At 48.6% G+C, this 14,400-nt stretch overlaps 1 protein-coding gene across 1 annotated transcript; it reads left to right on the forward strand.

Moving 5' to 3' along the window:
• The first annotated feature begins 47 nt into the window (after positions 1 to 47).
• NEU1 (neuraminidase 1) lies at positions 48 to 4,421 on the forward strand. Its single transcript, XM_012436706.2, has 6 exons — positions 48 to 298; positions 690 to 882; positions 1,892 to 2,154; positions 2,992 to 3,174; positions 3,348 to 3,570; positions 3,667 to 4,421. Exons 1-6 carry the CDS (start codon positions 137 to 139, stop codon positions 3,891 to 3,893), a joined length of 1,251 nt encoding a protein of 416 aa, XP_012292129.1. The 5' UTR covers positions 48 to 136; the 3' UTR covers positions 3,894 to 4,421.
• Positions 4,422 to 14,400: the final 9,979 nt, after the last annotated feature.

Here is a 14,400-nt window from a genome sequence, read left to right on the forward strand (position 1 = left end):
AGAGCCCCGGAAGCGCGGCGGGCCCGCCAGACGGGGGCGGGCTAAAGGGTGACATCTGCGCTTTAAAGGGTCCGGGTCAGCTGACGCCCGACCCTGTGGAGTCTAGTTGCAGGGCTCTCAGCCGCCGTGGGGAGAGATGACTGGCGAACGACCTAGCACGGAGCTCTCGGGCAGACTCTGGGGGCCGCGGATTCTGGGCTTCTGGGGAGGCTGCAGGGTTCGGGTGTTTGCTGCGATCTTCCTGCTGCTGTTGTCTCTGGCAGACTCCCGGTCCGGGGCTGAGAACGACTTCGGTCTGGTGAGTCACCCCTCGCATAGCCCCATCCCCGACTCGCGCAGGTGGTCGACACCTAGTGTCTCCCGGAACGCGGGCGGCTAAGCCGCCTTTCCTCAACAGGACCCTTTTCCTTCTCCCAGACCTGGTTTCCTCCGACTGCTTCCAACCCCTCTCCCTCTCCGGGTCGCAGTCTTCCTCCTCATTCGAGCCCCTTCCTCTTTTGGGGTCCCCTTCCCTCCCTGAAGGCTCCTTCTCCTCTCCTAGTCTGTCCCCTGCACCGAGCCGCCAGCTTTGCTCGAAACTCTCTTTTGGGTTTCTCTTTCTTGTTCTGGGATCCCAGACCCTATTAGATCCTCCCTCTCCCATCAAGACCTGAGTTTGTCTTTGTTGACCCTTCCTCTTCCCGTGACAGGTACAGCCGCTGGTGACCATGGAGCAACTGCTGTGGGTGAGCGGGAGACAGATCGGCTCGGTGGACACCTTCCGCATCCCACTCATCACAGCCACTCCTCGGGGCACTCTCCTCGCCTTTGCTGAGGCGAGGAAAATGTCCTCATCCGATGAGGGGGCCAAGTTCATCGCCCTGCGGAGGTCCATGGACCAGGGTATAAAGTTGCCTGGGTGAAACAGCCGGTACTAGGTTGGTTGGGTGGACAGCCCAATGGGCCCAAGGACCTTGAGGATAGGGGAACTTAGAGGGCTGGATGCCTGGGTCCCTGAAGGGTAGGGGGAACCTGAGAAGGGAGAGTGTCTAGGACAGTGCTCTGCTCTGGAAATTGGGATCACCAAGGATTTGGACATTCACTCAGCAAACATTTATTGAGTACCTACTATATACCTATACCAGGCACTATTTTAGGGTTTTTCTTTGTTTGTTTTGAGACGGAGTCTTGCTCTGTCGCCAGTCTGGAGTGCAGTGGCACAATCTCAGCTCACTGCAACCTCCGCCTCCTGGGTTCAAGCGATTCTTCCGCCTCAGCCTCCCGAGTAGCTGGGACCACAGGCGTATGCCACTACGCCCGGCTAATTTTTGTATTTTTAGTAGAGACAAGGTTTCACCATGTTGGCCAGGATGGTCTGGATCTCTTGACCTCGTGATCCGCCCACCTCGGCCTCCCAAAGTGCTGGGATTACAGGTGTGAGCCACCACGACTGGCCTATTTTAGGTTTTATGAATATAGCCATGAGCAAAACAAACAAAAATCTCTGTCCTCACAGGACTTAATTTTTTTTTTTTTTTTTTTTTTTTTAAGATGGGGTTTCACCATGATGGCCAGGCTGGTCTTGATCTCCTTACCGCAGGTGATCCACCCACCTCGGCCTCCCAAAGTGCTAGGATTACAGGCCTGAGCCACTGCGCTTGGCCTAGGACTTAAATTCTATTGTAAGGAGACAGACAAGTATAAAAACAAACATTTTTGTGTGTTGGAAAGTGATAAATGCAATGGAGAAAAACAAGAGGTATAGGTAGTGCAAGTGTTAGATCGTTAGGTTGCACCCTGCGGCCAGTGGAAGGCCTGGGGTCCCCAGCAGGAGGTGGGAAATTAATGGGAAGTGGTAGAAAGGGTACCTGCAGAGTGCTCACTCTGAGTTTCTTCCTCTGATTTTTTTCAGGCAGCACATGGTCTCCTACAGCGTTCATTGTCAACGACGGGGATGTCCCCGATGGGCTGAACCTTGGGGCGGTGGTGAGCGATGTTGAGACAGGAGTGGTATTTCTTTTCTACACCCTTTGTGCCCACAAGGCTGGCTGCCAGGTGGCCTCTACCATGTTGGTATGGAGCAAGGATGATGGTGTTTCCTGGAGCACACCCCGGAATCTCTCCCTGGATATTGGCACTGAAGTGTTTGCCCCTGGACCTGGCTCTGGTATTCAGGTCTCTGTCCTAGGAGATAGGGGAGGGGGCTGAACTCCTTTCCAAGGGGAAGATCCTCTGAAGTCATATTTTCTGGCTTGGGTGGGATTCCTTGAAAGACAGAGCATCCTGGGAGAAACACGCTATCAGGGGAGGAGGGAACTTTGCTATTGGCTTCCCATTTGGTGTTGTCAAAAGGACTGTGCTAGTCCACGCGATACCCTCACACAAAGTAGAAAAAGACACTCCCACTTTGGACAAACACAAGCCCGCGCTGGGGTGCACATCTTGGTGAGTGAGCACAGGTTGAGTTTAAGTTTTCGTGTACCCTGTGGCTGGGCCCCCGGTGCACATGTCTAGCTGTACACCCTCAGAGAGCTTCTTTTTTTTTTTTGAGACAGAGTTTCACTCTTGTTACCCAGGCTGGAGTGCAATGGCGTGATCTCGGCTCACCGCAACCTCCGCCTCCTGGGTTCAGGCAATTCTCCTGCCTCAGCCTCCTGAGTAGCTGGGATTACAGGCACGCGCCACCGTGCCCAGCTAATTTTTTGTATTTTTAGTAGAGACGGGGTTTCACCTTGTTGATGAGGATGGTCTCGATCTCTTGACCTCGTGATCCACCCGCCTCGGCCTCCCAAAGTGCTGGGATTACAGGTGTGAGCCACCGCACCCAGCTCTCAGAGAGCTTCTTAATTCAAACTGTGTGTGTTTGTGGGATCCAACTGGAACCCTCAGTGGGCAAGGGCCAAACTGAAGAGGACCATACATGTGATTGCACTTGGGAAGTGGTGAGTTCCCTGTCCCTGCCTCTGAGCCCCTAGACTCTCCTTCTCTAACACCCAGTTCTCCTTCCCACAGAAACAGCGGGAGCCACGGAAGGGCCGCCTCATCGTGTGTGGCCATGGGACGCTGGAGCGGGATGGAGTCTTCTGTCTCCTCAGTGATGATCATGGTGCCTCCTGGCACTATGGGAGTGGGGTCAGCGGCATCCCCTATGGCCAGCCCAAGCGGGAAAATGATTTCAATCCTGATGAATGCCAGGTCAGGAGTCCATGAGATGTTCCCTACCCATTTGACCATCCCTGCCCTCCAGAGCATCATTTCACACAGACCCAAGGTCTGACTGCTCAGCTCAGTGCTGCACACCCTTGCTCCCCTCAGGGACAGGGGCATTGGCCCTGTTCCCTCCCTGAGGTCCTGTCCTCTCCCCTCAGCCCTATGAGCTCCCAGATGGCTCAGTCGTCATCAATGCCCGAAATCAGAACAACTACCACTGCCACTGCCGGGTCGTCCTCCGCAGCTATGATGCCTGTGATACACTGAGGCTCCGTGATGTGACCTTTGACCCTGAGCTCGTGGACCCTGTGGTAGCTGCAGGAGCTGTAGTCACCAGCTCTGGCATTGTCTTCTTCTCCAACCCAGCACATCCAGAGTTCCGTGAGTGCCTCATGGGTGGGGTCAGCCGGGAGAGCCCTATGTCTAGACAAGACCTGGGCAGACACCCTCCCTCCCTGACTCTCCTGCTCTCCCCAGGAGTGAACCTGACCCTGCGCTGGAGCTTCAGCAATGGTACCTCATGGCGGAAAGAGACAGTTCAGCTGTGGCCAGGGCCCAGCGGCTACTCATCCCTGGCAACCCTGGAGGGTAGCATGGACAGAGAAGAGCAGGCCCCCCAGCTCTACGTCCTGTATGAGAAAGGCCGGAGCCACTACACAGAGAGCATCTCCTTGGCCAAAATCAGTGTCTATGGGACACTCTGAGCTGTGCCACTGCCACAGGGGTATTAGGCCCAGGACTCTGCCTTCAGGACCACGGGTCTGTAGAGGATCTGCTGGAGATGCCTAAAAGACAGTTCCATCTTCCTTTAGACTTCCACCTTGGCAAAATCACTTTCCCTTTACCAGGGAAATCACTTCCGTTAGGACTGAAAGCCAGGCTTCCCCTTCACAAAAGAAGTCCTGACCTCACCTGAGAATACTTTCTTCCCATGGGGCCAAATGTGGCCCCACCACCCTCTCTGCCCTCCCGGGACACAGATTGGTCCTGTCTGGGGCAGGGCTAGTGAGCCGTAAAATTGAATCAATGTGAACTCAGGGAACTGGGGAAGGCCGAGCTTCCTCTTTGGTGTTGAGGTAAGATAACCGCTTTCAAGAGGGCTGGTGAAAGTCCCCGAGTGGCAGGATGTTTGGTTTCAGGGTGTGGACTAGGTGTACCACCCCCATTGACTACCAGTGAAAATGTTTGTAACTTAAAATTTTTAATGAAGGAGAATGAATATTTGTAAAGTCTTTATGGTTCTGTCAATGCATATCTTCATGTCTGCTTTCCTCATGTATACTTGTGGGGCTGGGAATGAGTTCTAGCTCACTCTGTCACCCAGGCTGGAGTGCAGTTGCACATCACAGCTCACTGAAGCCTCAACCTCCTGGGCTCAAGTGATCCTCGGATCTCAGCCTCCATAGTATCTGGGACTACAGGTGCGTGACACCATGCCTGGTTAATTTTTTTATTTTTATTTTTAGTAGAGACAAGGTTGTGCTATGTTGCCAGGCTGGAATGGAACTCCTGCGCTTAAGCAATCCTCTTGCCTCAGCTTCCCAAAGTGCTGAGGTTACAGCTATGAGCTGCCATGCCTGGCCACATTCCTTCTTATCACAGAGAAACAGGCTGATCTTCCTAGGTGTAATGAGTTTGAAGGGAGCACCATAAGATTGTTTTTATTTTTGAGATAAGCTCTCACTCTGTCACGGCTGGAGTGCAGTGGTGCTATCACAGCTCACTGCAGCTTCAATCTCCTGGTGATCCTCCCACCTCAGCCTACCAAGTAGGGTGTGCCACCATGCCCAGCTGATTTTTTTAATTTTTAGCACAAAGTTTCACTATATTGCATAGGCTGGTCTCAAACTCCTGAGCTCAAGCAATCCGCCTGCCTTGTTCTCTCCAAGTGCTGGAATTATAGGCTTGAGCCACCACACCCAGCCTATAAGGTATTTTATTTTATTATTTTTTTTTAATTTTTATTTATTTATTTATTTATTTTTTGAGACGGAGTTTCGCTCTTGTTACCCAGGCTGGAGTGCAATGGCGCGATCTCGGCTCACCGCAACCTCCGCCTCCTGGGTTCAGGCAATTCTCCTGCCTCAGCCTCCTGAGTAGCTGGGATTACAGGCATGCACCACCATGCCCAGCTAATTTTTTGTATTTTTAGTAGAGACGGGGGTTTCACCATGTTGATCAGGATGGTCTCGATCTCTTGACCTCGTGATCCACCCGCCTCGGCCTCCCAAGGTGCTGGATTATAGGCGTGAGCCACCGCGCCCGGCCAACCTATAAGGTATTTTAAAACCCACACTGTTTTATTTTTTATTTTTTCCTTTTTTTTTCTTAATTTTTTTTTTCTTTTTAAGATGGGGTTTCACCATGATGGCCAGGCTGGTCTTGAACTCCTGACCTCAGGTGATCCACCCACCTCAGCCTCCCAAAGTGTTAGGATTACAGGCATGAGCCACCATGCCCGGCCACTGTTTTCTATTTCTAACATAGGTTAGGATACTTATTCTCCATGAAATAGGGTACAAGTGTGTGAAATGCAGATAAGAATCCTGTCCTGGCTGGCCTGACAGGGAAGTAAGCACTAGGTTCCTATGGCAGATTATATAAGAAAATACTCCTCAGGCAGATGCTTATGAAAAGACTCTGGGCAGCCTGTAGGTGAGTGAGAGAGCCCTTGCTTTCCTCTATGTGGAAGAAAAATCCATGTGGAAGGAAAAGCCTAGATGAGATGTTAAGAAATTTAAAGGGGCTGGGCGTGCTGGCTCATACCTGTAATCCCAGCACTTTGAGAGGCCAAGGCGGGTAGATCACAAGGTCAGGAGTTCCAGACCAGACTGGCCAACATAGTGAAACCCCATCTCTACTAAAAATATAAAAATTAGCCGGGCGTGGTAGCAGGTGCCTGTAATCCCAGTTATTCGGGAGGCTGAGGCAGGAGAATTGCTTGAAACCGCGAGGCAGAGGTTGTAATGAGCTGAGATCGCACCACTGCACTCCAGCCTGGGTGAGAGAGTAAGAATCTGTCTCGAAAAAATAAGTTAAAGACTGTGGGCTGAGGGCCACATTCATTTGCAGTTAGAGATTTGTTTTACTTTCAACTGCTTCTCTAAGAAATGTTTTGGTAATTTGTTCTATCTGATGGAAGTGGTAGAATAATCCCAGTATATGTCAAGGCATGGCATAATTTTGTTATATTTTATCCAGAATTTGCGATCAGTAATGTAATATTTAATTTTTTTAATTTAGAGACATTTGTAAAACCACACAAAAGTAGAGAAAATAGTTTAATGAACCCCATGTACCCAACGTCCAATTTCGACAGTTATCAAGGTGTTGCTACATTTGCTTCTGTTCCTTTTTTCTTTTCCTTTCTTTTGCTGAAGTATTTTAAAGCAAATCCCAGGGCCAGGCACAGTGGCTCATGCTTGTAATCCCAGCACTTTGGGAGGCCAAGGTGGGCGAATTGCAAGGTCAGGAGATCGAGACCATCCTGGTCATGGTGAGACCCCGTCTCTACTAAAATACAAAAAAATAGCCCGGTGTGCTGGTGCGCCTGTAGTCCCGGTTACTCAGGAGGCTGAGGCGGGGAATCACTTGAACCTGGGAGACAGAGGTTGCAGTGAGCTGAGATCGTGCTATTGCACTCCAGCCTGGCGACAGAGCCAGACTCTGTCTGTCTCAGAAAAAAAAAAGAAAATCTCGGCCCTCATGACATTTTCCCTTACATTATTAAGTATGCATGTCATTCTTTAAAATGAACTTTTGGTCGGGCGCAGCGGCTCATGCCTATAATCCCAGCACTTTGGGAGGCCGAGGCAGGTGGATCACCTGAGGTGAGGAGTTTGAGACCAACCTGGCCAACATGGCAAAACTCCATCTCTACTAAAAAAAATAGCAGGGCATGGTGGCGGGCACCTGTAATCCCAGCTACTCAAGAGGATGAGACAGGAGAATCGCGTGAAACCAGAAGGCAGAGGCTGCAGTGAGCCAAGATGGTGCCACTGCACTCCAGCCTGGACACAGAGTGAGACTCCATCTCAAAATAAATAAATAAAAATAGTGAAATGAGGCCAGGCACAGTGGCTTACGCCTGTAATCCCAGCACTTTGGGAGGCCGAGGTGGGCGGATCACAGGGTCAGGAGTTTGAGACCAGCCTGACAAATATGGTGAAACCCTGTCTCTACTAAAAATACAAAAATTAGGAGTAGTGGTGTGCATATGTAATCCCAGCTACTTGGGAGGCTGAGGCAGGAGAATCACTTGAACCTGGGAGGTGGAGGTTGCAGTGAGCCAAGATAGCGCCATTGTACTCCAGCCTGGGCAACAGAGGGAGATTCTGACTCACAAAAATAATAATAACAAAATGAACTTTTGGTTATACAACCATAACGCTAATGCAGACCCAAAAAATTAACAATAACTCTGTGTCATCTTATAATACTGTCATTTTCCAAATTACATCAAATGTCTCAAAAATATTTATAGTTGTGATTTGTTTGAATCAGGATCCAAAGAGAATCTATACATTGGCTTTTTTTTTTTTCTTGTTGTATAGACAGGGTCTCACTGTTGTCCAGGCTGGTCTCTAACTCCTGGGCTCGTGCAGTCCCTCCTGCCTAGGCCGAGTAGCTAGGATTACAGGCATGTACCACCACACTTGGCTCACGTTGCACTTTGATGTCTCTTAAATCACTTAATCTATAGTAGTCCACCTCTTCTTCCCTTTTTGTTTTTTTAAATGCCATCTATGCAGAAACAGGGTTATTTGTCCTGTAGAATGTCCCACTCTCCCGATTTGTCAGTTTGCTTTGTCAGTGTCATTTAATTTCTTCCTCCATCCCTTGTATTTTCAGTTATTAAACCTCTGAAGGTTTGATTGGATTCAGATTCCATTTTGGAGGAGCAAGAGTCCTTCCTAAGTGCTTCTTATTGTACCTGCACTGCTTGTCCCTCTGAGTTAAGCTGTGATTGAGAAGTGGGTTTAGATGGCCATAGCCTGACTCTCTTGGAAGTTTCCTCTCTCTTGGAAGTTTCCCCATCAACCTTTCTTTTTTTTGAGATTGGAGTCTCACTCTGTCACCTAGGCTGGAGTGCAGTGGTGCGATCTCAGCTCACTGCAACCCCCGCCTCCCAGGTTCAAGTGATTCTCCTGCCTCAGCCTCCTGAGTAGCTGGGATTACAGGCACACGGCACCATGCCTGGCTAATTTTTGTATTTTTAGTAGAGATGGGGTTTCACCATGTTGGTCAGGCTGGTCTTGAACTCCTGACCTCAGATGATCCACTTGCCTCAGCCTCCCAAAGTGCTGGGATTACAGGTGTGATCCACCACGCCCGCACACCCACCTTTCAACTGACAATTTGATCCACAGATGAGTTTTGTCTGATTAAGTTATTTCATGAGGGGTTGCAAAAAGGTAATTTTGAAATTCTGTTATTTCTTCATTTATTAGTTGGAATTCCTCAGTAAAAAGCTCATCATCTGGGTGCGGTGGCTCATGCCTGTAATCCTAGCACTTCGGGAGGCCTAGGTGGCAGATCATCTGAGCTAAGGAGTCTGAGACCAGCCTGGCTAACATGGCAAAACCTCATCTCTACTAAAAAATACAAAAATTAGGCCAGGCACAGTGGCTTATGCCTATAATCCCAGCACTTTGGGAGGCTGAGGTGTGTGGATCACCTGAGCTCAGGAGGTCAACACCAGGCTGGCCAATATGGTGAAACCTTGTCTCTACTAAAAATACAAAAAATTAGCCAGGCATGGTGGTGGACACTTGTAATCCTAGCTACTCAGGAGGCTGAGGCAGGAGAATCACTTGAACGCAGGAGGCGGAAAGTTGCAGTGAGCCAAGATGGCCCCATTGCACTCCAACCTGGGTGACAGAGCAGGACTCCATCTCAAAAACAAACAAACAAAAATACAAAAGTTAGCTGAGCATGGTGGTGCATGCCTGTAGTCCCAGCTACTCAGGAGGCTGAGGCACAAGAATCATAGAGCCAGGGAGGTGGAGGTTGCAGGGAGCTGAGATCACACCACTGCACTCCAGCCTGGGTGACAGAGCAAGACTCTGTCTCAAAAAAAAAAAAAAAAAAAATCATCAAGGCTATTTGGTTACCCTGATTACCCTGAAACATGATTTATATAGGAAAGGCAGGATAAATGCTTAATTTTCCCCTTTAATTAGCAGTTTTGAGAGTAAACTGATATAATACTTTCCCTTGGTCAGTAAACCACATTGTTTCTTCATGGGACACACATACAGAGGGCCTGTGGGAAGCAGGAGTAGACCAATATAGGTACTGTGGTTGTGGGGTTGGCCTTTCTAATGCAGATCAGTAAACAGATGTGAAGCAAGGAAGAGTGGAGTACAGCATCTGCAGCAATTACAATGTCAGCTGCATGTCTAATACCACTAAAACTGTCACCGGGTTCAGTGGCTCATGCCTATAATCTCAGTATTTTGGAAGGCTGAGGCGGGAGGATCGCTTGAGGCCAGGAGTTTGAGATCAGCCTGGGCAACATAGTGAGACCCCATCTCCACAAAAAATAAAACTAACTGGGCATGGTGGTGTATGCCTGTAGTCCAAACTACTCAGGAGGCTGAGGCAGGAGGACCACTTGAGCCCAGGAGTTCGAGGCTGCATAAGCAATGATCGTGCCTCAGCCTGGGTAACAGAGTGAGACTCTTGTCTCTAAATAAATGAACACTGCACATCTTACAAAGTTTTGCTGACAATTTTATTTACCAGAAATAGTGGAAGACAGAGAGGAAATGACAGTCTGAATGTCTGATCCATGACCTGAAGCAGGAGCATCGGGGAACAAACTTCTCGAACACCAAACTGAGGAAGGAAGTGGCTTTTTCTTCAGCCAGGAGCTGCGGGGGACTACAGCCTCATTCACTGAGCTCCCCACGCTGCAGCTTCTCTCCCCTTGTATAGGCTTACAATGCTAAAGGGGAAACTGAGGCAGAACTATGTCATTGTCCATTTGCTGGACGTCCGACCTTACAATCTTTTGGCTTCATTGATTTGCTAATTCATGTGCAGCGTGAGTGGGGACTGTCAGGGGAGGGGGCTTACAGAGAGAAGACAAAAGCAACAAGCTGTCTGTTGGCAGAGGTGTTTCCAGGAGGGAGCCTGGTCCATGGAGACATGGGGGTGTGAACCAGTGCTGGGCTCCAGCTGGCAGAGATAACATTGATTTGCAGCTCTTTCAAGGTTAACCAATAGCGGAGACACTGGGAACCAAAAAGGGAATAATTTTCCCAGCTCTTTGGTATTCTATTTAATTTTTTTTTCTTCTTCACCCTCCTTCCCATCTGGACGGGGGAAGGAGAGGGAGGAGGTGAAATTGAAGGATGCGAGGGGGGTCTCCCATCTCAGAACCACTGCCTGGTAGAAATAGAAGTAGAGGGAGGCTTGAGAGAGAGACACCACCTTCCTGGCAAGGTGTGATGGCTCAGATCCCTAATCCTAGCACTTTGGGAGACTGAGGCAGGATGATCAAATTCAAGGGCAGCCTGGGCAACATAGCGAGACCCCATGTCTAAAAAATTTAAAAATTAGGCCGGACACAGTGGCTTACGCCTGTAATTCTAGCACTTTGGGAGGCCAAGGCGGGCAGATCATGAGGTCAGGAGATTTAGACCATCCTGGCTAACATGGTGAAACCCCATTTCTATTAAAAATACAAAAAATTAGCTGGGTGTGGTGGCACGCTCCTGTAGTCCCAGCTACTTGGGAGGCTGAGGCAGGAGAATCCCTTGAACCCAGGAAGCAGAGGTTGCAGTGAGCCGAGATCACACCACTGCACTCCAGCCTGGGTGACAGAGCGAGACTCCGTCTCAAAGAAAAAAATTAAAAATTAGCCAGGCGGGCAGGCATGCAAAAAAAAAAAAAAAAAAAAAAAATTAGCCAGGCATGGTAATGCACACCTATAGTCCTAGCTACGTGGGAGAATGGCTTGATCACTTTGAGCCTAGGAGTTCGAGGCAGTGGTGAGCTCTAATTGTACCACTGCACGCCAACTTAAGTGACAGAGACCTCATCTCCGAAAAACGAAACCAAAACAAAAAACCTTCAAAAAAAAATTTTTGACCTTTCCCTCTTTCACTCTTCCTAGACCCATGGAATCAGAAGCTCTGGGGCTTGGGGCCACCAGACCTTAACATGCCTTCCAGGTGATTTGTAATATGTTCAAGTTTGAAAACCAGGGTCAGAACTTTTAAACCAGTGCTAGTGTCCAGCTAAAATGAATGATATGTACGTCAAGGTTGCAGAATGAGTTGAAGAACCTTTTTTCCCCAGCTTTTTAAATTTTTTTTTTTTTATTTTTTTTGAGACGGAGTTTCGCCCTTGTTACCCAGGCTGGAGTGCTGCAATGGCACGATCTTGGCTCACCGCAACCTCCGCCTCCTTGGTACAGGCAATTCTCCTGCCTCAGCCTCCTGAGTAGTTGGGAATACAGGCGAACACCACCATGCCCAGCTAATTTTTTGTATTTTTAGTAGAGACGGGGTTTCACCATGTTGACCACGATGGTCTCAATCTCTTGACCTCGTGATCCACCCGCCTCAGCCTCCCAAAGTGTTGGGATTACAGGCGTGAGCCACCGCGCCCGGCCCGCTTTTTTTTCTTTAAATACACAGAGAAGATTGAGAGAAGTGGCAGGAGACTGAAAAAGGAAAGAGCTTGTTTGTACCAATGGGACAAAGTGGGCTGACTCTGGGCATGCTGCCTATGAGTTAGCCCTACTCTGTGAGGAAATTTTTTTTTTTCTTTTTTTTTTTGAGATGGAGTCTTGCTCTGTTGCCCAGGCTGGAGTGCAGTGGCACGATCTCACCTCACTGCAACCTCTGCCTCCCAGGTTCACGTGATTCTTCTGCCTCAGCCTCCTGAGTAGCTGGGACTACAGGCGCGCACCACCACACGCAGCTAATTTTTGTAATTTTAGTAGACATGGGGTTTCACCATGTTGGCCAGGATAGTCTCCATCTCTTGACCTCGTGATCCACCCACCTCAGCCTCCTAAAGTGCTGGGATTACAGGTGTGAGTCACCACGCCCAGCCTGGAAATATTTTTTAAAAATAATAAGTTGTTTAAAAACTGGGGCAAGTTGCCTGGATGTGGAGGCTCACGCCTATAATCCTAGCACTTTGGGAGGCTGAAGTGGGCGGATCACTTGAGGTCAGGAATTTGAGACCAGCTTGGCCAACATGGTGAAACACTGTCTTTACTAAAAATACAAAAATGTAGCCGAGAGTGTTGGCAGGCGGTTGTAATCCCAGCTACTTGAGAGGCTGAGGTAGGAGAATCGCTTGAACCTGGGAGGCAGAGGTTTCAGTGAGCCGAGATCATGCCAATACACTCCAGTCTAGGCAACAAAATAAGACTCTGCCTCAAAAAAAAAAACAAAAAAAAACCAAATCGGGGCAAGCGGTGTCAATCTAAAATATAATAATTAAAAAGGTCAGAATCTAGACTGGGCGCGGTGGCTCATGCCTGTAATCCTAGCACTTTGGGAAGCCAAGGCAGGTGGATCACCTGAGGTCAGGAGTTCAAGACCAGCCTGGTCAAATGGTGAAACCCTGTCTCTACTAAAAATAAAAAAATTAGCTGGACGTGGTGGCCCACACATGTAGTCTCAGCAACTCAAGAGACTGAGGCAGGAGAATTGCTTGAACTTGGGAGGCTGAGGTTGCAGTGAGGCAAGATCACACCACTGCGCTCCAGCTTGGGCGACAGAGCAAGACTCCATCTCAAAGGAAAAAAAAAGGGTCAGAATCTAGTGTTGTTATCTTTGTTTTAGAGATGGAGTCTTGCTATGCTGCCCAGGTTAGATTCAGACTCCTAGGCTCAAGGGATCTTCCTGTCTCAGCCTCCTAGAGTAGCAGGGACTACGGGCATGTACCACTGTACCAGGCTTAGGATCTAGTTTAGGAAGTTTATCCAGCCGGGCACGGTGGCTCAAGCCTGTAATCCCAGCACTTTGGGAGGCTGAGGTGGGTGGATCACAAGGTCAAGAGATCGAGACCATCCCGGTCAACATGGTGAAACCCTGTCTCTACTAAAAATACGAAAATTAGCCGGGCATGGTGGCGTGCGCCTGTAGTCCCAGCTACTCAGGAGGCTGAGGCAGGAAAATTGCTTGAACCCAGGAGGTGGAGGTTGCGGTGAGCCGAGATCGCGCCATTGCACTCCAGCCTGGGTAACAAGAGCAAAACTCCATCTCAAAAAAAAAAATAAAGTGAAAAAAAAAAATGAAGTTTATCCAAGTGCAAAGGTTGAGGAAGTGGTCCACCTAGAGGCACAGATTCCAAAGAATAGAAGTCTGTGTTCCAAAGTGTAGAAGTTTGGGATCATTTATATAGACATAAAGTTTACGGAAGCTTAGCAGAGTTTCAACATCGTTCTATAGTAAGGCTTATTGCACAGTTACAATGATCTGATTAGTCAATGTGTGTTCTTTTTTTCCGTGGGGAAAGATATTTTTCACATTCCACACTGACGATGCAATAGTCATGTCTTGGGTGCCATATGTTCTGAGTCAAATGCAGGACAATAAAGGAGGCAGTTAATCTACAACAAAGATCAGTGATTGGAAAGGAGGTCTCATTACAGAACAAGAGCAATGAGGAAGAGAGTTATAAGAAGCAGAATTGCAAACATGCTACCTGACTCAGTCTGTAAGGTTTAACTTCCCCCTTGGCATAAACTTAGAGTACTGAAGTTTTGTTTTCTTTTTACAGTGGACTTTGCAAATCACAGCCTGGTGAGTGCCCGCTGGATTAGCAGCCAAATTCTAGCATGAAGCCCCTTCCCCAACACCCTCTTTTACCTTGCATGGGCCCTCCTTCCCTTCACACATTCATCCCCACTCCCAGCTCCTTTGCTTAGGATAAAACCAGCTCAGGCTCTCCCTGTCTTCTCAGCTATCCCTTAAACAATGGAAAGAGATAGTAACAACAAACACTGACTGAACAGCAAATGTCAGGGACCAGAGACCATTATACATTCCTGCTAATGTAATCTTTCCAACCAAAAGTCATTACAAGAAGGGAATAGGAAAAAGTCAATATTTTCTTTTTTTTTTTTTTTTGAGACAGGAGCCTACTCTGTCACCCAGGCTGGAGTGCAGTAGCATGATCACAGCTCACTGCAGCTTTGACCACCTGGGTTCGAGCAATCATCCCACCTCAGCCTCCTGAGTA

Source organism: Aotus nancymaae, unplaced genomic scaffold (genome assembly GCF_030222135.1).
Source record: "Aotus nancymaae isolate 86718 unplaced genomic scaffold, 86718_ANA_hifiasm-v0.15.2.pri h1tg000040l, whole genome shotgun sequence".
In the NCBI taxonomy this organism is placed as follows: Eukaryota; Metazoa; Chordata; class Mammalia; order Primates; family Aotidae; genus Aotus; species Aotus nancymaae.